The sequence below is a fragment of the Suncus etruscus genome, chromosome 18 (assembly GCF_024139225.1).
Source record: "Suncus etruscus isolate mSunEtr1 chromosome 18, mSunEtr1.pri.cur, whole genome shotgun sequence".
Lineage (NCBI taxonomy): Eukaryota > Metazoa > Chordata > Mammalia > Eulipotyphla > Soricidae > Suncus > Suncus etruscus.
In genome coordinates this window covers 52,089,785-52,115,400 of record NC_064865.1, presented here as the reverse complement: position 1 = coordinate 52,115,400, position 25,616 = coordinate 52,089,785, and the positions used below count along the sequence as shown (strand labels likewise).

Genomic DNA, 25,616 nt, shown 5'->3' with positions numbered 1-25,616 from the left:
ACGTGTCCGGGTGTCCACCGTCCGATCACCCTGGGAGACGTCCCGGGAGGAAGCGGGGACGACCAGGGACGCCTGGTGTACCCCCCTGGTCTGGAGAGTCGCGAGGAGAATAGCTTCCTCATTGAACTAGGCTGGCGGCGGAGGCCCCTGCCATCCGACTCTTTGAAGTGCCTTTGGGCAACGCGGGAACGGCGCTTGTTCTGGGTCATTTGTCTCTTGATTGTAACTTCTGTGTCAGTTTTCCTTGAAATTAGGACTAAGATGGGACAGACCGTGACGACTCCTTTGACTCTAACCCTTAACCACTGGACTGACGTAAAAGCTAGGGCTCACAATCTGTCTGTCGGGGTACGGAAGGGCCCCTGGCAGACCTTCTGCACCTCTGAATGGCCAACCTTTGGAGTCGGCTGGCCGCCAGAAGGTGTCTTTAACCTCTCTCTTATTTCCGCAGTAAGAAAGGTCATTTTTCAGTCTGAAGGGGGACACCCGGACCAAATACCCTACATTCTCGTCTGGCAGGACCTCGTCCAGAATCCACCAGTGTGGGTCAAGCCCTGGATATTTGGCCGCCCTGAGCCAACTTCCACTATAATGGCAGTAGCCTCAGACCCCGAGCCCAACTTGCCTGTTCCCCCCCGACCTTCAGCTCCCCCGCCCCTCTACCCTGAGATAGACAATGATCTTCTTCTTGACTTCTCCCCCCCTCCGTACTCCCAACCTCAATCCTCTCCCCAGCCGGCACAACCTAACGTGCCACACGTCGCTGTGGGGCAACCCCCGGCGGCCGGTCCACGCGAACCGGGACCAGCAGGGGGAACCCGGAGCCGGAAGGGCCGCAGTCCAGAAACTGTTCGCCCCTCCGAGTCACGGTCTCTTGCCCTCCCCCTTCGGGCAATGGGGCCCCCGCCAGGAGATGACCAGCTTCCCCCTTTACAGTACTGGCCTTTTTCCTCGGCAGATCTATATAATTGGAAGACTATGCACCCCACCTTTTCAGATAATCCCTCTGCCCTGACGGGACTCCTCGAGTCTCTCATGTTTTCGCATCAGCCCACCTGGGACGACTGTCAACAACTGCTCCAGGTCCTCTTCACGACAGAGGAAAGAGAAAGAGTCCTCCTAGAAGCCAGGAAAAACGTCCCGGGGGCCGATGGGACTCCCACTAATCTCCCTAACCTCATAGATGAAGGGTTTCCACTGACCAGGCCAACCTGGGACTTCAATACCGCAGAAGGTAGGGAGCGCCTCACCGTCTACCGCCGGGCTCTCATTGCTGGTCTAAGAGGGGCTGCAAGACGCCCCACGAATCTGGCTAAGGTAAGAGAGGTTGTCCAAGGTCCAGTTGAACCGCCCTCGGTTTTCCTGGAACGCCTAATGGAAGCTTATAGGAGGTACACTCCTTTTGATCCAGCTTCAGAGGGACAACAGGCGGCCATAGCAATGGCCTTTATTGGGCAGTCAGCCACAGATATAAAATGTAAGCTACAGAGGCTAGAGGGACTTCAAGATTATTCGTTGCGAGACTTAGTGAAGGAGGCAGAGAAAGTGTTCCACAAGAGAGAAACAGAGGAGGAGAAAAAGGAAAGAGAAAAGAAAGAGATAGAGGACAGAGAGAACCGGCGTGATCGCCGACAAGAGAGAAATTTAACTAGAATTTTGGCTGCAGTAGTAGGGGATAGTATAGCAGAAAGAGAAAGAAGCAGGCAGACAGGGCACCTGGGCGACAGGGCAAGAAGAACCCCGAGAGGACAAGATCGTCCATTCGATAGAGATCAGTGTGCCCATTGTAAAGAAAAAGGACTTGACCGTCCACTCGAAAAAGATCAGTGTGCCCATTGTAAAGAAAAAGGACACTGGGCAAGGGAGTGCCCGAAAAAGCAACTCAGGAGGAACAAGGTCCTGGCTCTCGATGATTAGGGGGGACGGGGCTCGGTCCCCCTCCCCGAGCCCAGGGTAATGCTTCCAGTAGAGGGGACTCCCATCAACTTCCTGGTGGACACGGGAGCTGAACATTCGGTATTGACCAGGCCCCTAGGAAAATTAGGAACAAAAGAAACCATGGTTGTGGGGGCCACGGGCAGCAAATTCTACCATTGGACTACAAAAAGAAAATTGGACGTTGGGAGGGGCCGAGTAACTCACTCCTTCCTGGTCATCCCTGAGTGCCCTGCGCCCCTCCTGGGAAGAGATTTGCTGACCAAATTAAAGGCACAAATTCAGTTTACCCCTGAGGGACCTGAAGTAACTTTGGGGGAAGCTCCTGTGACTTGTCTGGTAGTCGGACTTGAGGAGGAATACCGCCTCCATGAAACAAAGCCTGGAGAAGTAGTTGCTTCAGAATGGCTTACCCAATTCCCTGAGGTCTGGGCTGAACAGGCAGGAATTGGCAAGGCTAAACAAGTACCCCCGATAGTGGTAGAGCTGAAGGCGCATGCCTCACCTATCTCGGTGAGACAATATCCCATGAGTAAAGAAGCAAAGGAAGGCATCCGTCCCCACATCCAGAGGCTGATACAGCAAGGAGTTCTAGTACCCTGCCGATCTCCCTGGAACACGCCTTTGCTGCCGGTGAAGAAACCTGGCACTGGGGACTACCGACCAGTACAAGACTTAAGGGAGGTTAATAAAAGGGCCCAGGATTTGCATCCCACTGTGCCTAACCCTTACAATCTACTGAGTTCCCTCCCACCGGAGCGGGTTTGGTACACAGTGCTAGATTTAAAAGACGCTTTTTTCTGTCTCCAATTACACCCCAGCAGCCAACTGATGTTTGCTTTTGAGTGGAGAGATCCGGAAGGGGGACACACTGGACAACTGACATGGACTAGATTGCCCCAGGGTTTTAAAAACTCCCCCACACTATTCGACGAGGCACTCCATAGGGACCTGGCCCCCTTCAGGGCTCGGAACCCCCAAGTCTCCCTTCTTCAGTATGTTGATGACCTCCTGCTGGCAGCATCCACCAAGGAAGCGTGTGAAGAAGGAACCAGAGAACTCCTAAAAGAATTGGGTGAGTTAGGGTACCGGGTGTCGGCCAAGAAAGCTCAGTTGTGCCGCAACGAAGTAACATACCTGGGGTATGTCCTGAAAGACGGCAAGAGGTGGCTCACAGAAGCCAGGAAAAAGACAGTAGTTACCATCCCTGTCCCCAAGACTCCACGGCAGGTACGGGAATTTCTGGGGACAGCCGGTTTCTGTAGACTTTGGATACCTGGGTTTGCCTCCCTAGCCGCTCCCCTGTATCCACTTACACGGGATCAAGCTCCCTTTGCTTGGACACAGGAGTGTCAAGAAGCCTTTGAAAAAATTAAAACTGCTCTACTCACAGCACCAGCCCTGGCCCTGCCGGATCTAACCAAACCTTTTACCCTGTATGTGGACGAACGTGCGGGAGTGGCTCGGGGAGTGCTAACCCAAGCCCTGGGACCTTGGAAAAGACCAGTAGCCTACTTGTCAAAAAAACTCGACCCAGTGGCAAGCGGCTGGCCGTCATGTCTGAGGGTAATCGCAGCGGTGGCTCTCCTGGTAAAAGACGCTGACAAACTTACTCTGGGCCAGCATGTAGTTATAGTCGCTCCCCATGCATTAGAAAGTATAGTCAGGCAGCCTCCTGACCGTTGGTTGACCAACGCCCGAATAACTCACTACCAAAGTCTCTTGCTAAACGACCGTATAACGTTCGGACCGCCTGCTATTCTTAACCCCGCCTCCCTGCTCCCGGAGACAGACGGATCCCAGCCGGTACACTCATGCACAGACATTTTAGCTGAGGAAACTGGAACCCGGAGAGACCTGACAGATCTGCCCTGGCATGGGGCGCCGAATTGGTACACAGATGGTAGTAGCTTCATCATGGATGGAAAAAGAAAAGCCGGAGCAGCCATAGTGGATGGGAAGCAAGTAATATGGGCCAGCAGCCTTCCTGAGGGGACTTCGGCACAAAAAGCTGAATTACAAGCTTTGACAAAAGCCCTTGAGCTGGCAGAAGGAAAAGTTATTAACATCTACACCGACAGCAGATACGCGTTTTCCACCGCTCACATTCACAGCGCGATCTACAAACAAAGAGGACTCCTCACGGCTGCAGGAAAGGAAATTAAGAACAAGGAAGAAATCCTTGCTCTCTTGGAAGCCATACACCTGCCGAAAAAGGTAGCTATTATTCATTGTCCTGGACATCAAAAAGGAATGGACCCCGTGGCAGCAGGGAACAGAATGGCAGATCACACTGCTAAGAAAGCCGCACAAGGAACTGTCTCCTGTGCCTTATGTGAGCAACGAAAGAAACCCCAACCAAAAGAAGATAATTTCAGTCTAAACTACACACCAATAGACTGTGAGGAAATTGAACGCCTAAAGGAAAAAGGATTATCCAGCGGATTTGACTGCCATGGGATCGCAAAAACTAAAGACAACAAAATCATTTTGCCTCATAAAGAAGGTGAATACTATGTAAAGAGTATCCATCACCTAACACATTTAGGAAAAAAGAAATTGTGCGAACTAGTAAAAGCCTCCAATTATCACGTACTCCGACTACGAACTATAACAGAACAAGTAACCCAGTCCTGTAAAGCCTGTGTTCTAACAAATGCCCACCACCCGCTCGTAGAACCAGGAAAACGGCTGCGGGGAGACAGACCAGGAGTCTTCTGGGAAGTAGATTTCACAGAAATCGTTCCTGGTAGGTATGGCAATAAATATCTTCTAGTCTTCATAGACACCTTCTCCGGATGGGTTGAAGCTTTCCCCACAAAGTCTGAAACTGCCCAGGTGGTCACGAAAAAAATTCTGGAAGAAATTTTGCCCCGGTTCGGGATACCCAAGGTAATCGGCTCCGACAACGGGCCCGCGTTTGTCGCCCAGGTAAGTCAGGGACTGGCCAAACAGCTGGGGACCAATTGGAAATTGCATTGCGCTTATAGACCCCAGAGTTCAGGGCAGGTAGAGAGAATGAATAGAACTCTAAAAGAGACCCTCACTAAATTGGCTATTGAGACCGGCGGGAAGGACTGGTTGGGCCTCCTTCCCTTTGCGCTCCTCAGAGCCCGAAACACACCCGGACGTTTCGGGCTCACTCCCTATGAGATCCTTTTTGGGGGACCTCCCCCCTTGACCAGACCAGACGGAGTATTAGACCCCGCCTTAGATTCCCACTCACCCTCTGCTTTGTTTATCCACCTTAAGGCTCTAGAGGCTGTCCGCACCCAGATCTGGGACCAGATTAAAGAAGCCTATTCACCTGGGACTCCTGCGGTGCCACACGGGATCCAAGTCGGTGATCTGGTCCTTGTTAGACGTCATCGAGTGGGAACCCTCGAGCCCAGGTGGAAGGGACCCTACTTAGTACTGTTAACCACCCCAACAGCTGTGAAAGTAGACGGAATTGCTGCCTGGATCCACGCGTCACACACAAAGAAAGCTCCTGCTGAAAAGCTTAAGGATGAATGGAAAGTGGAAGCAACTGATAATCCTCTTAAACTTCGCCTGCGCCGTCGCCTCTGCCCAGAGCGGTAACCCCCACGCTCCTATGACACTGACCTGGGAAGTCATTTCCCAGGCTGGAGACACTGTGTGGAGCATTTCCAAGGTGGCCCCCCCGTATACTTGGTGGCCACCACTGCGCCCCGAGGTTTGCGCCCTCATTGCTGGTGTAGAGGCATGGGACATCCCGGAAGAGTCACCTGAAACGGTTCCCCAGGAAAAAGTCGTCTTTCAGAAACGAGCCCTCTCACAGGGAGTGTACACTAGGGGCCAGTACGTAGCCGACCTGCCAGGGTGCAGTTCCTTGGCAAAGCAGAGAAAGTTGCGGCAGGCATCGTTCTATGTTTGCCCCAGGGAAAAACAGTCTAAGAGGGAAGGTCGCCGATGTGGGGGGATAGAAAGTTTCTTTTGTAAAGCATGGGGATGTGAAACCTCTGGCACTGCCTATTGGAACCCCTCTTCCAGCTGGGACCTCATTACAGTAGTTAGAGGTAGTAAAGGTGACACCCTAAACATCACTTTCACGCAGAAAGGGAGGGAGGAAAAAGGCGGCTGGATAAAAGGAAAACAGTGGGGCCTGAGATTTTACGTTTCTGGAACCGATCCGGGGTTCACATTCAAACTCAGACTGAAAATTCAAAATCCTCCCTCTCAGCCAATAGGGCCCAACCCCGTCCTAACGGACACCCAGCCTTTACCCAAGCCTAGGCCAACACTAGTCCCTGTTACTCCTGCTTCCTCACAGCCCCTAAACTCGGACCCAACAACCCAGACTCATGAATCTAAAGACGCCCCTGCCCCCCCAGGGATGGAAAACCGCCTTTTAAACTTAATAGAAGGAGCCTTCTTGGTACTCAACCGAACCAATTCTGATATCACCCAATCTTGCTGGCTCTGTTACGCCTCAAGCCCCCCCTACTATGAAGGAATTGCCCAAAATAGAACCTTTAACGAAAGCGAAAGTTCCTCTGTATGTGCCTGGGGAGGGAGCAGAAAGCTAACCTTAGCTGCCGTGTCTGGGCAGGGCCTCTGTTTAGGTACCGTTCCCCCTGATAGAAAGCACCTCTGCAGCTCAACCCTACAATCATCCTTTACACGGGGGCGATACCTCGTTCCCCCTCCAGACACGGTTTGGGCCTGTAACACGGGACTCACCCCATGCATCTCCACCAGCGTGTTCAACAATCTCCAGGATTACTGTATTTTAGTCCAGCTAGTCCCTAGACTCTTGTACCATGATAGCGAGTCTTTTGTGAATGAGTTTGACAGAAGAGCTCGCTGGAAAAGGGAACCTGTAACTATTACACTGGCAGTCCTTCTAGGCTTGGGGGTCGCAGCAGGAATTGGGACTGGGACCTCCGCCCTAGTCCAAATGCCCCACTACTATACTGAACTGCGTGCTGCAATGGATGCAGACTTAGAAATAATAGAGCAATCCATCACTAAGCTCGAAGAGTCTCTCACATCCCTATCAGAGGTAGTCCTCCAGAATAGAAGGGGTCTGGATATCTTGTTTTTAAAAGAAGGAGGAATGTGTGCAGCCTTGAAGGAAGAATGTTGTTTTTATGCAGACCACTCCGGAGTCGTCAGAGACTCCATGGCAAAGTTAAGAGAAAGATTAGACAAACGCAGACTGGAAAGGGATTCTCATCAGGGCTGGTTTGAGGGATGGTTTAACAGATCCCCTTGGTTTACAACTCTTATCTCCACTCTAACAGGACCCCTAATAATCCTATTCTTCCTGCTTACTTTCGGTCCCTGCATTTTAAATAAGTTAGTTAGTTTTGTGAAACAAAGAATAAATACAGTCCATGTAATGGTTCTCAAACAGCAATATCAGCAGAATGAAGGGATGCTCTAAGATTAGAGCTATGTGCAAAAAAAAAAGTGGGGGATGAAAAGGTGTGAAGAAAATAATAAATATAAGTAAGAACTGGAAAATAGCAAACAGAAGAAAAAACTAGGCACCCTCCCTAACTTGCACTTCCTAAGAGAATTAAGCCAAGCCCTAAGCTTCTCTAAGTTCCTAAAGAAAGCTCCCGGCTAAGCACTCTAACTTCCCTAATTTACACTTTAATTAAGTGCCTTAAGAAAGATCCCAACTAAGCTAATTCCTTAAAGTGCCTTAATTTACACTTCATTCAAGCTCACTGGGAACCTTTCCACTTTTCCCTTTCCTCCACTCCCCCACTCCCTGGCTCCCCTTCCTTTCCCTGGGAACCTTTCCACTCCCCCACTCCCTAGCTCCCCTTCCTTTCCCTGGGAACCTTCCCACTCCCCCACTCCCTAACTCCCCTTCCTTTGAACTAACCACCACAATTCGCGGAAGACCCTCATTTTAAATTAGACATATGCCGTCAGGGGAAGGACAAAGATACGCACATGACCCCAGGGGCAAACACTGCCCCATCTGTTACACAGGGAAAACAAAATGCCTCTTTCCTGGGCTCTGACGCATAACTTCTTTTGTGGCGGGAGATAAGGAGAAATGCCTCCTTCCTGGCAGGTGTGTTCCCATGATATGTATAGACTTTTTACCCTATAAAAGCTTTGCTGAATGCTAAAGGGGGGGCCGAATCTTCTCTACTCGGTCCTGAGTTATGAGATTCGGTCTCCAGCATGCTGAGATATTAAAATCCCTCGTGTTATTACAGCAAGTCTGGTCTTCGAGTCTCTTTGGGTGCGCGCATATCCTGAGCCTGGAGCGGACTTCCCCTGCGGGGGAGTTCTTTCAGTAGTTGGGTTCAAATCATAAAAGCCCAAGCATCTTCAAAAGAGCTCAAGAAAGAGATTGGGTAAATGAAAACAACAGTTTGTTTTCACTGACCTGACAGTAGCAGTTGTGGTGCTCTGAGAACCAATGCATGATGAATACCAAAAAATGGATCACAGCTAAGGGAATGACTTGGATATGGCAAAGAAATAATCATTGGTGACTAGTGAGAAAAAAAATATATCAGTAGAGTCCCGAACACTAGCTTGTTATTGTGTTCTTGTGAACAACAATGGCATCCAGGACCTAGAGCCGATACAGCATCAATGATGTACTAACTAGATGACCTATGTTGGATTCATGAGTCCCAATTGTTGGTAGCTGGCAATTGATGAGGCATCACAGTCCAAATGGCTTGGGCATTGACTGGAAATAAATGGGATCTGTTGATCAGTTTGATCTTCATAATGACTATGTGATTTTTTGCTTTTTTCAGTACTAGTTTGGAAATGACTGTTCTGAACCACTTGTGTGATAGGTTCAGAAGTCACAATAGGTTGAGGCCAGAGAGACAGTGGTAAGGCTTTTGTCTTGTATATAGCCTACCTGGGATAAACCAGGGTTTGATCACCTGCCTCCTATATGGTCCCCCAAGCCTATCTGGAACAATTTCTGAGAGCTAAGACTATAGTTAACCTTGAGCACTGCTGGGTGTGGCCCCAAAACCAAACAAACACACACAAAAGTCACAATAGGCAATAGGGTAACTGCTCCTAGCTGTGACCTGAGGACAAATGCACTCAGTCTCAGCACAAAGGAATTTGCACAAAACTCTTATCTCTTTGGAGTCCTTGACCTTAATATAATATATTTGGACTTGGGTTGGATATTAAGTCTGGTGCAGCCACACTGGAAGAATTTTTTTTGTTTCTGAATCAGCTGTGATTATAAGCCTGTCAAATGCATGACTGTGGGAGCCTGCAATGGGGGTGGGTGTGCAGTTTGTGACTCTAACAAAGCAGAATTAAGTTTCCAACTCTGATGGACTCTGTCTATGACCTCTGGATGAGACTCACCTTGGAAATTCTTGCTTTCAGTGCATGCCAGGAGCACACTTTGTGGGACTGAGCAAGTCCCCAAACTCTTTACAACTCAGAACCTCCAACACAAAGAGAATTTTGGAAATAATTTAATCATTTGGGCATGAAGCAGTTGGTCATGGTAGGACCATCAACTCTATCAGAACCAGGCAAGATGGTGCTGAAACAGCAGCCTTTCTGGGCATGGTTCCCCTTGGGAATGGAATGCCTGCCTTAGAGCCATAATCCAACATATTGGCTTCCTCAATAACTTGAGTGTTGTCAACTTAATGAATCCTTATATAAAACTAATTATTAATAATTTTGATAAAACTATTAGTTTCATGCTTTCTTTTTTTTTTTTTACTGTGGGTTGGCATTCTATGACTGGTTTGCTGGTTTCATCTCTTTTCTTTTCTTTTTTTTTTTTTTGTTTGTTTGTTTTTGGGCCACACGCGGTGGTGCTCAGGGATTACTCCTGGCTATCTGCTCAGAAATAGCTCCTGGCAGGCCTGGGGGACCATATGGGACACCGGGATTCAAACTGACCACCTTAGGTCCTGGATTGGCTGCTTGCAAGGCAAACACCGCTGTGCTATCTCTCCAGCCCCGGTTTCATCTCTTTTCATTTTTTTTTTATTTTTGTTTTTGGGACACACCCAGCAGCTCTCAGGGGTTACTCCTTGATCTGCACTCAGAAGTCACTCCTGGCAGGTTCAAAGTACCATATGGAATGCCAAAAATTTAATCCTCTCCCACCCACCACCACCACCACCACCCCACTAGTTAAAACCATCACAAAAAAAAAAAAAGAATTTCACCCTCGTAGGATTCGTGCATGGCAAATGACCAACCTGCTGTGCTATTACTCTTGCCCCTCATTTCTTTTGATTTCTGATTTTCCATTCTCTCCACCCAAGTGCAGTACTCCTTAGATCTGAACCCAATTGGCCCCAGTTTTATTGCAGAGTTGAGTTTCCTTGAGATGATGGTCATTTTCTCCAGTGAATTGGCTCAGTGAGATACTGTTAGAGGATATTGTGTTTAGGTCGGTTTTTGTGCAGTATTGTTGCCACAGGAGTGCTCAAAGAACTATTTTTGGATAACCATCTTGGTCTCATCTAAAATATTCCGTGATTATAGATTATGGTGTTCCAACCATGGAAATATTAACATTTTGGATACTGTTTTGGATTTTGTCTGGAGATCTGGAATGCATGTTGAAATATGTAAGGAACATCTCTTTTCTCCATCCATTGATTTCAGTAGCACTCTTTCCTTTGTTTTATAACCAAAAAATTCTTCAGATATTGACAAATGTCCCCGTGAAAACAAAAATCAACATCTAATTTATTCTTTGAAAATAAGTGTTTTGACACTGGTGGTGGGATTGATGCTGGGACATTGAAAGCCTGAAACAATTGCATTATGAACAATTTTGTAAATCATGTTGTTTAAATAAATATAAAAGAACTGAAGTGCAAATAGAATGACATATTCAGTATCGACTTGGTCTTTGATATTTTAAAGATGTATTTTGTTTAAAGAAACTTATTCCAAACTATGTCTCATATTTAACCTTATTCTGACCTTTGATTTATATATTCTGTTGTATAGGCTTCCTTTATTTTTGAAATTAAATATAAAATTGTGGCTCATGTGTGAGAGAAAGCACAAGAGAGATATACAATTCCTTTGTCTTATAATGTGTTTCATCAAGGAATAATCCTTATTTGATAAGAATTCAATGATAAAGAGCCTTCCTAAAATACTGTCACATTAATTTCTAAGCATCAAGTCATATGTTATATTAGTAAGAAATGTTGCATTTTGTAAATAAATAAGAAAAAATTGAATGAACATGTTACAGTTAAAATAGTTGTATACAAATCCTAATAGAAAAATGTATGGGGGATAATGGGTGTGATTAATAATATTATTTCCATGAATAACTTGCCATACTTTGTAATCCAAATTATTTTGGGCCACACCTGGTGATGTTCAGGGGTTACACCTGGCTGTGCGCTCAGAAAATGCTCCTGGCTTGGAGGACCATATGGGACATAGGACACCAGAATATCGAACTGCTTGCAATCCTAGTCAACCACTTGCAAGGCAAACATCCTACCACAGTGCCACTGCTCTAACCCAAAAGAAAATTTTTCATTCCAAATTAGGAATGTAAATATACCAGATTTTAATATCAAAACTGGAATCATTGAGACAAGATGGCATGGATGTTCATTCAGTCTAGATATCAAAATAATGATGAGAACTTGAATAGTATTTGATATTGTTTAATATCTTGAATAACATTAATAATTAATAACAATAACGTTGATATGTAATTTAGTATTATTTTAACAACTTGCTAGCAATATGTCATCCATTTTCTGTAAATCAGACTCCTCAGATCCAAGAATGAAAAGCCAATGAATTTCTATAAGCAAAAACAATTCTTCATCCTACAGAAGACTTTTTGACTCTACATTAACAATGCAGTTTGGTAAAAAAGAAATAGCTGAAAAAGTGCACATTCAAAAGTAAGGGTAAAATCTAGGTAAAATATATTCTATAAAAAGGGAGGAGACACGAAAGACATTTGAGATAAAAATGTGCCTTGTACAATATCCAGATACTGCAATATCCTCTTGATAGCAAATGGAGGATGTTGAAGAAGAAAGTATGCATGAAATTTCACAGAAAAACACATACCTCTCTGGAGACAAATCAATCCACTGAGCCTCCACTAAATATACACAACTCAGATTTTCCTATATTTCTCCTGGCTATCTACAAATGTTGCAACACCTTTAAATTTAAGGGTAAGCCGTCAGTTTTTAAGGCACATTTTTCCATTCTTAAGTTCCAAGGGGACAAAAGGTATAGAGCACAGCATTAATTGTCCTACCACAAAGTCCTGCTCTCTTAAGAGCTTGCATGCAATGCCCAGGAGGGGAACAAGAAGACCTTATACTAGTGCCTGAAATTCTGACCCAGGTGTAGATTAATAAAGCCTATAAAACATCACACTTGATGTTGATGATTCAAAATCTAATTTGCTTAAACTAAGGCAGTTAGGAAGGTAGTTTTTCCATAATGTTGGTCTTTGTGAAGATGTCTAGATCCCCTAAGAGTACTTCATCAGACAAATGCGAAAGCATAAATTGGCAGCAGCAACTACAGAAAAAGTAAATGCTGTAGAGAGAAACTGTTAGATTTTTTTTATAATTACCTAACCCATTAATTTACTATACAAGCCATATGGTAAAATTACAACGAAAGGTCACAGACTGCTTTCGATGCATAAAGTTAAAAATTAAAGAAAAAAGTCATCCACTTAGTTCTTATTCATTATAAACATTGCATTTAGGAAATCTCTGAAAGCAAATTAGAATTTTGGAGCCCACAAGAGATGAATTTTTGGTCAGTTCAACTCTTGAGCAATTGTCGTCAGAGAAATAAAGTTCATCAAAACCTAATAGGCTGGAGATATAGTACAGGGGTTAAGGCATTTGTCTTGCATACAGCCAATCCCAGTTTACAGCCAGATACTACACTTAATTCTCCACGTACCACCAAATGTGACCCCAGAACACAGAGCCAGAAATGAGCTTTGAGTATTTTTAGATGAAGCCCAAACCCATCCCAAAGAGAAAAAAAAATGATCAGCATTTCATTTTTACCATTCTTTTCATGTTTTTTATTTTCTTCATTTTTACCATTCTTCAGGAAAGTGAAATATTTTTTAGGGTTTTTCTTTTTTTCCTACACCACATACCAGAATAAATGAGCAAATATGCAAACATATGTGTCCTTAAAAAGTAGCCTGCTGCTTTTCTAAAACATGATCCTTAAGATAGGGGCTAATTCCATGATCTTTTTAGATGTAGGATCTTAGAAATGGTCAGTAAATGATTCATTCCTCACTCTTCAGTCACCCTTCAATCACCCCTGATTCTTCTTGAAACAATAAAGCTTTTGCTATCTAACATAACTAATAATTTATTCTGTATCTTTAACCTTTAATCTCTCCAAGTCTCTGGTTTTCCATATGAACATGATCATTTATTGTGTGTATATATATATATATATATATATATATATATATATTGAAATCTATAGAGAAAAACATTAAAAAACACTTTAAGTCAAAGATGTCCTTTTATAATAGACATGGATTATGAACAGAAAATGCAGGAAATCTAAGAGTGGTCCAGGAATGGAAAACTCTATTCTTTCTCAATCCATATGCTATATTTCCTGGTATAATTTTTCATGGGTAAGTTTTATAATATTAACTTCATCCCTCAATTTTGATGGAAATAAAGAACATCCTTTGATAATACATGGCACATCTAGGTGAAACCGACTGCCATGTTCAAGAAACTGAAGAGAAAATTTAAAGTACAATGACTTCTTTTGTTTTAAAGGTGTTCTACCCCAAACTAGTATTCACACATCACCATCATTCTCATTTCCTTTTTTGAACAAATTAATCATAATCTTTTCTAGGATGTTTGTGTCTGGCCAGTATGTCCACCTGAATATGAAAAAGAAGTAAAATACCATTTGATGTTTGAAATTATGGGTGTAATCTCAATGACGGAAATGAATGACTGGGAAAAAAAAAGGAAGGGATTACGTGATTACAATCATGACTCTGTCAAAGGTATATAAATCCAGTGTCTGGGAAGGGGAATGTCATAGAACGACCGGATCATCCACTGAAGAGTTCTCGAAACTATCAGCACCATGGAAAATAAAGGGCCATCACAGAAAGGTATGTCCTACTTGAATTGTGGATTGTTTCAACACTCCTGGATTTGGAGGTATCGATTTAGAGTGTATAGCTAATAATTTCTCAGCAATATGTTATAAAGTTAAGAAGAGTTATCTAATTGCTGGTCTAGAAAACAATCATACAATTGTAGAAGAGAATATAAGACCTTCTGACAAAGAATTTTGCCTTCTCTTCCAGAGATATTTGGTTAATGTTGGGATTTTATTGGGGGGGGGGGATTTGCCATATTTGGGAGATAGGAAGTGCTACCATATTTTGTAGGATATTCTCCCAGAACAAAGAATTTCCCATATCAAAATGCCAATAATGCCCAATGTTGTATTAGAATAAGACCAAACAAGTCTATGGGTCCATTTTATTACAACATCAGTAAAAAGAAAGTAAGAATTTCTGGTTTATAGACATTTTATGTGATTTGATCAATATAAGTCACTGATGAATTTTTCAGTTGTGATCTCACAATTAATATAATTTTAGTGACAGGTAATAATACATGTCAATTTGCTTAACTAATTGGCATTTTAAAAGAAAAAACTGACTAGTAACTACTAATTGTCTTCCTTGGTTGACATTTATAGGAAAAAGAAATTAGAAGAAATTCTAAGAAATTAGAATAAAAAGATTAATCTACCTTGTTTCATCTTAAATTATGAAAATCTTTCAAATGATATATAGATAAATATATTTAGATATGAAGATATCCTTCCAATAATCAAAATTTTAGAATACCCCAATTTTTCTACCTGCAAAGCAAGTTTTATATATCCATAGATTAAATTTATATTAAACATATAAGACCATATTAAGGCTAAAATAAATGGTTTGGAAATATCACCTTTTCACATGTTACACGAGTTATATTTCAAAACAAGGTACTATTTAATATGGCAAATCAAAGCTTGTTTATTTGCATTCTATACTAAAGCTATAAGTTATTTAGGAGCTCAAGGATTAGCTATTCTACATATAAATCTTTAATACTTGCCTAGTTTTATCTTGTACTTCCAATTATACTGAAGTCTAGAAAACTTTTCCTTTTTTTTTTTTTTTTTAAGCTTTTTGGGTCACACCCAGTGGTGCTCAGGGGTTACTCCTGGCTGTCTGCTCAGAAATAGCTCCTGGCAGGCACGGGGGACCATATGGGACACCGGGATTTGAACCAACCACCTTTGGTCCTGGATCGGCTGCTTGCAAGGCAAACACCGCTGTGCTATCTCTCCGGGCCCAGAAAACTTTTCTTATAAATGTTTTTAGATCAAAGATACATTTTTGGAGTAGTTTATACATGTTAAGAATGAGATTCTTAACAAGGCCTTCTTTTTGAATGTGTCAAGCTATTTTTTTCTTGGGAATGTGTCAATATCTATATGCATGTGAATGTCTCTGCTGTCCATAATCCTCTATGAGATAGTACAGATTACTGCATTTTTCGGTTCTTTTTCGGAAAGCACCTGCCTTTCTACTTTTTCTGAAAACAACTACTTTTAAAAAGTAGAGAGTAAGGTGTTTTCCGAAAAAGCAACAGAAAATGCAGAGAAAAATCAGCTTCCTACGGCTACTAAAATGCAGCTTAAAAGACAAGGGATTTCTCTTGGGGATAATAATATGCCTAGGGATATGACATAGAGATAACCTCTGTTAGCGCTGAATCATCTTGATGAAGTTCCAGTACATACACACAGAATAAAGAGCCTACAGGTACTTGTGATGCGACATGACAAAGTGACAGAAGAGTATTGTTTCTCAGCCTCTACAAGCTGCAATAACAGGTCTTGGAGAAACATCATTTAACCTCATCAAGCCTTCTCTTTCCAGAATTTAATTAGATGATAGTAATGAAGTCAGAACTTGGCTGCTCCCCTGAGTTATTGTGAAGGTTTAGAGAAAAAAATATAAGTTAAAACTTTGGGCAATAGAAGGGGCTGGAGAGATAGCATGGAGATAAAGCATTTACCTTGCATGCAGAAGGTCGGTGGTTCAAATCCCAGCATCCCATATGATCCCCCGAGCCTGCCAGGAGCGATTTCTGAGCAGAGTTAGGAGTAACCCCTGAGCACTGCTGGGTGTGACCCAAAAACCAAAAAACAAAAAACGAAAAACCCAAAAACACAAAACAACAACAACAACGAAAAAAAAACACAACTTTGGGCAAAAGAATCTAGAAAATGCTCTGAGCTCACACTATGAGTTGGTTTTCAACTCTTAAGTCAGAGCATCATTTTTTATGCCATCACAAAGGCATCTAAAGCAAATAGATCAACTAGACTGTTCTTGGGATTCCTCTGTCAAAAATGCAAATAGCATTCAACCTGGGAATTTGAAAAATTAAACTCACGGAATATGCTGCTGAAAACTTGCAGCAAGTCCCAAGATATTAAACTTTCTTAAGAGAGTGTATACTCTCTTAAGAGAATAACCCTGCTCAGAATTCATTTAAGCTCCAAATGTGCGCAAAGTTCAGAAGCAGCACTTAGAGACAAGAAGTCACCTGCTTCTTCAGTTGTCTACCTATGCAAATATAATGCTATGTCTAAATTTACATCTTGGCTATCACAGTACCAAATAATTCGGGAGCAACTGGGAAAGTAAAGCTTGCAAGATTAAGTTTGCTAATCTCAGTTGAAGAGATCACCTCCCAGGGACTCACGTTTTTATTTAAACAGGTTCCCTCCTTCTGCTGCTGCTATTGGGTTCCAACCTGCTCTTGAGCAAGAGTGTGGCCTCGATGGCCATCTGTCCCAATGGGGCTGTCAACTGCCAAGTATCCCTCCCAGACCTGTTTGACCGTGCAATCATCCTATCGCACTACATCCATGATCTCTCCGCAACAATGTTCACCGATTTTGTAAGTAACATACCTCTGGCTTCATCCAGGAGGAGATTTCCCATTATGGAACCCAGCTGGATATGGTCTATGTGAGAACGTGGCATGAGATTAATTTCCAAGTTCTTTGATTTTGGGGCCACACCCGGCGGTGCTCAGGAGTTTCTCCTGGCTGTCTGCTCAGAAGTAGCTCCTGGCAGGCACGGGGGACCTATGGGACACCGGGATTCGAACCAACCACCTTTGGTCCTGGATCGGCTGCTTGCAAGGCAAATGCTGCTGTGCTATCTCACCGGACCCAATTTCCAAGTTCTTTGAAGGGAAAAAAAATGTCCATTCATTTGAGTCTTCGCAATTTTTTGCCACAAAATTTCAACACACATGGTCATCAGTTTGGAATTCCATTACAAAGTAACGACTAACTTACGAACTGACCTAGACAACAAGCATTGATGTTCTCAGAGTTAAAAAAAAAAAACTGGTAGTATGAGTATGAGATAAGTAAGAATAGTCCATTTTGTCTGAGAACACTTTTACCGGCTTGCCTTCTTTCTGCATCTTTAAAAGGAACAAGGTGGGAGGAGCTAGCATGATGATACATCAGAAAGTAAAGCTTTCCATGATTGCTTGAAGGTGACTCAAGTTCAATAGTTGGCATTCCATATAGTCTTCCCAGTACCATCAGGTGCGGCCCAAAAATAAACAAAAGGAAATGACATTGGGAAAGAAAAGGGAGAAGGGGGAAGGAGAAATACCAAACTTCCAATGGTCCAATGTAATAGATAGAATTGATAAAAACAAAAAAAGAGGATATTGGTTGCTGCTTTCCTCCCTAGCACGTCCAATACTTCACCTCCAATAAACAAGAATTGCCCCACAGTGTATTGGATGTGCAAAACAAATCGAAGTGCTGCTGGTAGGGTGTTTGCCTTGTACATAGCAGACCTGAGTTCAATCCCTATCGCCCTGAGCCTGCTAGAAGTGATCCCTGAGCACAGAACCAGATGTAACCCCTCAGCATTGCTGGGTGAGGCACAAAAACACAAACAAACTAAAAACTAAAGTCAATGAATTCATGTCAGGAGAAAAAAAAAGCAATAAATAATAGATTTCTGAAATGCCATCATGTAAAAATTAAATGTACAATGAAAGGGCTGTATTTGAAATTGAAAATTTATTTTCTCTTTGATTAATATACTTAGAAATGTATAAGTTAACTCTTACATCTATTAAGAAGCATAAGACAGATTATAACTCCAATAAGCAAATAGATAATACAAACATGGCTCAATAGCATAACAATTCATATCATTCTCATTTGACTAATTTTCCTTTCATCTTCCATTTCGATCTGCAATCTTTTATCTTCTAAATCTTCTGAGTGATCTCTTTAAATATTTACAACTTTTGCTAAAGTTTATTCTGTCAATTTGTTAACTAAATTCTCCCCTACTCTTGGACCATTTCGAATATTTCCAAAAATAGTATGTCTTGTTTTTTTTGTTTTAGTCCTGCTCCTTTTGGGGGAAGAGGGTCACAGTCAACAAATTGCAGTCTACACCTATAAATAACTTAGTAAGGTACAGATGAGTGAAAGAGAACTTGTAATATATGAAATCAAAGATATGCATTCAGATCCACAGAAAGTATATTAACTGGCTACCTATAAGTGCATATATATTATAATATTTGGTTTAAATATTGAAAATGGTACTTAATATGTATTTTTAATGTAAGCTGAAACATGTAATGTTTTGTATTTTTATAGCTTTCAAAATGGTAAAAAAAGTTAAAATTATGCAAAGGAATAGCAGATAAGGGAAGAAATTGATTTTCAAAGTTAGATTGTGAAAGAATAGATCACAGACAACATAGTAAATGGATTTTTTTCTTTCTTTTTATAATTACTTTATTTAAGCATCATGGATATAAAATTGTTCATGATTGAGTTTCAGTCATAGAATATACATCACCTTTCACCAGTGCACATTTCCTGCCACCAATATCCCCAGTTTCCCTCCCATTCCAGTCCACCTCAGCTCACCATATATTTTTAATCTTTTTATTTAAATTTTATTTTATTGAAACCATTGTGTGATCTACAGAGTTCTTCATAGTTGAATTTCAAATATACAGTGAGTCAAGGCCATTTCCACCACCAATGTCAACCACCCTCCACCAACAATCCCAGAATGCATCCTATACCACAACCCTTTGCCCCATGGCCTGCCAGTATAACAGACCCATTTAATTTTACATTGTTAAAGTTTAGGTCCCTTGATTCTATTGTCGTTGGCTTTGTCTTGGATATTTAGTTCTGTCCTTATTTTATTCCTACCAATGCATCTGAGACCACTTGGCCTTTGGCCCCCAGCCTTTCTTTTTTCCTTTCTTCTTAGTTTTATAGAAAAATGCAGAAATATGTGATAAAACAAAGTAATCCAAGGTTCTATGTCCCAAGGTTCTATGAAAAAGGCAGGAGTTCCTATTTAAAAGATAAGAAATATAAATAAATAAATAAAAGGAAATAAAAGGAAAAAAGAATGTGTGGGGGGGCAGGTTCTTTGTTTTGTTTTGTTTTCATGGGCATAGCAAAATAGGGCAGGCATTTTATTTCTCTCTCTCAAATGATTTTCTTGACACTATAGTCTGATTTTTTCCGATAGCTCCTTTTCTGTTTGTTTTGGTACCACACTCAGCAATGAAAAGGCTTACTCATGTGTCTGTGCAGAGAGATCACTTTGGGTGATGCTGGAAATTGAACTTGGTTGGGCTGCATATAAGGCAAAAGCCCCACCCATTGTCCTATCTCTTAAAAGACTGTTGATCTATCAAATGTACAAATGTTTCCATCCTAGATTTACTGAATGCTGAGGGAAATGTAATAAAGCGTGCTTTACTATTTCCAGGATAAACAGTATGGCCAGGGCCGTGGTTTCATTACCAAGGTCATCAACAGTTGTCACACATCTTCGCTCTCTACTCCTGAAGACAAGGAGCAAGCCCAGCAGATTCCTGTGAGTTTTTTATTCAGATATTTCTCCAAAATGGCAAAGACTGGGGCTGGAACGTTGGCACAGAGGTACGGTGTTTGCCTTGCAGGTGGCTGACCTGGGACTAACCACAGTTTGATCCCCCAGTGTCCTATATGGTCCCCCGAGCCAGGATCGATTTCTGAGCACATAACCAGGAGTAACTCCTGAGCATCACTGGGTGTGGCTCCAAAACAAAGACAAAAACAAAAAACGAAATAGCAAACACTCTGTACTCAAGTGGCACTGTGCTGTAGACAATGAGAACCAAAAGGTCACGGTTATTGCATACTCAGAGAAAAGTGGAGGAGGACCAAGTAGCCTAAGAAAAATTAATTCATGCTGTTGCCCAACTTTGAGTAAAATTAATACTGACATACAATTACAGCAGTAAAATATATAATATATATCTTATATATAAGTAGTGTGTATAAGTAGTACATATGTATATATATAACTATACATGCAGACATTACTTTACTCAATGTATTATACATAAGATCACGTTGAATATAATGTATGAAAGCATTAACTGAATTGAACTTTCCTAGGCAAAGTATTAGTCATAAAAGAATATGCAAAATAGAAAATGTAAATGTGTTTTTTCCCTTACATATTACTAATGACTCCTACTTGGGCATCATTTAATTTTACTAACTACCACCCTATTTGACCCATCTTTTTTGGGTTTTCAAGGCTCTCCTTCTGATTATACTTATATTTCATTCTTCCTTCCTTCCTTTGTTCCTTCCTCCTTCCCTCCCTTTTTTTCTTTTCTTAACATCTTAATGTCTTATTTTCTTCCTTTCTTCCTTCTATCCTTGCTTTCTTCCTTTCTCTTTTCTTTCCTTAACTTCTTAATGTCTTCCTTCCTTTCTTCCTCCCTCCTCCCTTTTTCTTTTTTTTAACTTTTTAATGTTTTATTCTTTTCCTTTCTTCCTTTAATCCTCTTTCTTTTTTCCTCTTTTCTTTCCTTAACTTCTTAATGTCTTCCTTCCTTTCCTCCCTCCCTTGCTCCTTTCTTCCCCCTTCCTTCCTCCTTGCTGCCTTCTTTCTTCCTTCCATCTTTCCTTCCTTCCTCCTTCCTTTCTTCCTTCCATACATGGCAGTACTTTCTGATTTCTTCTCCTGGCTCTACACTTAGGAATCACCCCTGGTGGTGCTCAGGGGGCCATTTGAGATGCTAGATTTAATCCTAGGATTAAACCTAGGTTGGCTGTGTGCAAGGCAAGTTCCCTGCCCACTGTACTATTTCTCTGGCCCCTCAACTCATAATTTTCTAATACCTACTTCTTCATGGATTCCTCTGCTACCTCTCACTTCTAATGTCTCCCACCAAATCGACCTATAAGCATTTTTGCTTTGCTTCCCACACTGTAATTACTGTATCTGTTTTTTTTTTTTGGTTTATCGTGCCACACCCGTTTGATACTCAGGAGTTACTCCTGGCTAAGCACTCAGAAATTGCCCCTGGCTTGGGGGGCCCATATGGGACGCCGGGGTAATCGAACCGCAGTCCTTCCTTGGCTAGCACTTGCAAGGCAGACACCTTACCTCTAGCGCCACCTCGCTGGCCCCTCCTGTATCTATTAAGATGGCATCAAGATCTGCATATCAAAGTTCAATTATTTTTCATAGCTTTACTATTTTAACATCGTAATACTTTCTCTGCCACAATCTCATACTTGACATGATTTAAAGTAAACATCTTCAACATGGGTATAGCTCCCCACAAATACAATTTTTTCTCTTTAGAACTTTGTTAATGGCATCAGAATTCTGTATGGAAAACTAATAAATAATAATTATAATTATGATCTTCATAATGAGAAATGATGAGTGAAAGTAAAGAGAAAGGAGGAAGGGTTAAATTTATTGAATATTATGCTTGTCAGACAAATTACAGAGTGCCTTTTGTTCACTACTATATTTCGTCCTCACAACATGCTTTTTCCCTTGCTGAGATAAGGGAATTTAGGTTTGGTGAGTTATGGAATTTTCAGCAGATGCATGGATGGTAAGTAGTGAGTCTGAATTTCAGCCCCAGTTCACTCCAACCTATCACTCAACGGTAATGCTCCACTGCCTTTTCTTCATTCACTTTCTAGCTGGCAACTTTTTACTGTGTCTTACATTCACATCTTAGTACAAGTCTCCACTGCAATGTTTATTCAGTTCTCTGTTCTTTTCCCATACTACTAGAAGTGTTCGCATATATGAAGAAAGCAGTCATTTTAAGTCAGTAATCAGTTCCTTGGGGTTACGTGCACCATTCTGGTATAAGTAGACTGAGTAAAAGGGAGTGTGTGAAAAGCTTCATATAAATTCTACTGATGCTACTATCATTGAAAAGAGCATTGTATCATGTCATTCACCTGAACAGGTCAATAAAGCAGACTTTTGTTAGAGGAATATTGAGGCAGCAGTAGACATAGACTGAAGAAATCATGTTCCTAAATGTCTAAATATTCTCTTTGCTTTGGCACACAAACAAAAACATATACTTTTTCAATTATTGATATATATTACTAAATATCTGAATGAGAAAAATTAGTCTTTTTCATTGTCCTTGATAAAAATCTTCACAAATGAGTTAAACCACACAATGAGATCCAACATTATTCTTTGTTTTCTCATGCAAAGAAAGAAAATATTAAAAAAAAAAAAGGCCCAGGGAGTGGGTGATAGTAGAATTTCAGAAAGAAAACAAAATGCTTCATATGATCAATAAAAAACTCCAATTAGGAATATTTATTTACAAATGCCAGAGTATCATTTTAATTTTATCAGTGTATAAGCCAACATTTCAAAGTGCATATTTTTTATTTAATGTTACTAGTATCTTTATTATAATTGCACATTAACAATCTTCAATTTAAATTGCTCAACGTGTATATTTTATTTTTTCAAAGTGTATATTTTAACATCAGCTATATATTTAATATCAGGCACAAAGGAATTGGTGGGGGGGAAGAAAACAAAAGTATTTTCAGTTAAATGTAGAAGCGAAAAAATCACATATAATTTAATGCATTGTATAATGTTTATTTTCATGATCTATTTTACACCTGGTACATTAGCAAGAAGACCTTCTCAGTGTGATTCTCAGCATGCTGCGTTCCTGGAACATTCCTCTCTATCACCTAGTCATGGAAGTGCGTGGAATGCAAAAAGCTCCAGAAGCTATCTTGTCAAAAGCCATTGAGATAGAGGAGCAAAACAAGCGCCTTCTTGAGGGCTTGGAGAAGATAGTCGGCCAGGTGAGCAGTGTCTCAACACTTCCTTGTTTGTCTTATCAAAGAAAGAGGTGATCTGAGCAGTGAGAGCTGAGTTGGGAGGCATCTTGCTTTGTACTAACATGTTGATATCCCAGTTCTAGACTGCTATGAAATAAAGTCAAAACATAGTGACTTAGGAAAAGTCTTCAAAGTAAATGAATCAAACATAGAAGTCTGCTACCCTCTTTGAAGATGTATCCTTCCAAATTCTTTCCTGGGAACCAGTAATTAAATTATTTTCAAGGGAAAGAGAACTAAATAATAGAATCTGCAGATTGAAGTTTTGCCTCAACTTATAATAGACATCCCCAATTGAAATTCTGCAAATATACCTTCTTTTTTCTCTCCAAACTATGAAATCAGAGTGGGAAAAGATAAAAAAAGAATATTAATGTTAATAATGTCAGGTTGGTTTTTATTTAGCCTCCATATACCTTACTGTACATATTTATCAGGAAAGAAAGATACTGAACAGATCAGATCAAGACATCTATAATGTATCAGAAGCAGTATATTTCAGTGAGTCCAAAAAGAATAGGGTCTATATTTCCTGAATTTCTATTTTGTAATTTACAAAAAGTTGTTTCATCTACATTTGTTTGGCTTTGGCCCCAAATCAAAATACCTGTCATCAGACATAATTTCCCCAAATAACATGTTACATTTCGGTGACTATTGACAGTAATGTTTCTCTATTTCCATGGGGCAACTTCAGCCTGAGTGAGGTAACATCTAAACAGCTCTCAAAGTTCTCAGAAATCATGTATTATCTAAAGAAAACTATATGATTACAGGACTAATAATAGGAGCAATTTCATATTTCTCATATTGTGTAAAAGTACATGTCATCTTCTGTCATTTTATAGAAGAATGTCTCCAACACAAATACAAATCACATTTGAACCTTGAGATGTACGAAATAAATACCTGGATTTCCAAGTTATTTTCTGCATAACTATGGGCCGACTTTCTGAGGTCACTCATATGTTCTAGAAAATCAGTTTATTTTTCTGGTTCATTTTCTGTTAACCATATAACACACATATCATATGAAATCATATGAAAGAAGGGGGAAAATAAGTGCAATCTTAGTGGCCTATTATAAGGAGAAATAGCGTCCAAAGAGCACATCAGATACAAGAGTGAGGAAATGAAATGTTTCCACAAGTCGGAGCATTGAGATCAGCTTATCAAGACTGTCTTGTTCACACCCACATCTATATTTACATCACCATTTTCTGACTCTACATCTCTCTACTCCTCACATGCAGGATTCACCTTTGGTCACATACATGTGAGTGAATTTACATAGATTTTAGGTTACCGATAGATTTCTAGATTATCCACACATTCATGCCACTATATAGGGTTTGATATTGACCTCAATTCAACAATTTGGGAAAAGGAAGATAAACAAAGGTGAATGTTACTAACAGAATATCATGATCTTTTTGGTGCTCAGGTTTATCCTGTAATAAAAGATAACGAGATCTACACTGTGTGGACAGAACTTCCTTCTCTGCAGTTGGAAGACGAGAATGCACGCCTCTCTGCTTTCTATAACCTGCTCCACTGCTACCGCAGGGACTCACACAAGATTGACAATTATCTCAAGCTCCTGAAGTGCCGAATGTTCTATGACAGCAAATGCTAAACCCACATCCATTCCATCTATTTCTGAGCTGGTTCTTAATGATCCATCCCTTATAAGCTTCTTTTAGTTTTATAGCTTTTTAATGCATGCTTGGGGGTAATGGGTCTCATCTTAAAAAATAAAAACTGACTCCTTGGAGATGTCAAACTCCAAAAGGCAATTTGTCAAAGTTTCTTGTTTTCATTTCATTAAAAAAAAAATGTCGCTGCTATGAAGAAGCTCCTATTAAAATCTGTCACAAAGATGCAGAAACTAGCATTGCAAACAAGACAATTAACAGCTTACTTTAGTATCAGAGCAAATGATGGGGAGTGGAGTTGTTAGAATCAAAGAATTTAGAGAAATATCTTTTGTGTGGTCACACTTCCAAGAGGCTCAATTCTCAGGATTCTTTATAAAAGCCAGCCACATCACTATGAGCACATTTTTTTTTTCAGAACTATGACTGACAGTGTAAGATCAGAAAACCATCATGTACCCAAACAACATGATTTTACTGAACAGTCTCAAAATTTTAAGGAGTGTTGTCTTCATAATGGCTACTATAACAAAATACCACAAATAAAAATAGTTTATCACTGATCTGAAGGCTGAAACCTCAAGATTTGGGTACTAGTATGATTTTGTCATGGAAGAAAGTCTAGGCAGTCAAGTTCTGTGTATCTCTTATATAACAGTACTTATTGAATCCTGAGAAATTCTACTTTATTGTAGTCACCTCTAAAGGTGCCTACTAAAAATTACCATT

At 41.0% G+C, this 25,616-nt stretch overlaps 2 protein-coding genes across 2 annotated transcripts; both read left to right on the top strand.

Moving 5' to 3' along the window:
• The first annotated feature begins 261 nt into the window (after positions 1 to 261).
• LOC125995839 (uncharacterized) lies at positions 262 to 5,517 on the top strand. The gene is given in 2 exon segments (XM_049764812.1): positions 262 to 1,720; positions 1,799 to 5,517. Coding segments are annotated over 2 exon segments (5,178 nt in total).
• Positions 5,518 to 14,031: 8,514 nt separating this feature from the next.
• Positions 14,032 to 24,868, top strand: PRL (prolactin). Its single transcript, XM_049764811.1, has 5 exons — positions 14,032 to 14,059; positions 16,744 to 16,925; positions 19,814 to 19,921; positions 23,017 to 23,196; positions 24,677 to 24,868. Exons 1-5 carry the CDS (start codon positions 14,032 to 14,034, stop codon positions 24,866 to 24,868), a joined length of 690 nt encoding a protein of 229 aa, XP_049620768.1.
• The last annotated feature ends 748 nt before the right edge of the window (positions 24,869 to 25,616 follow it).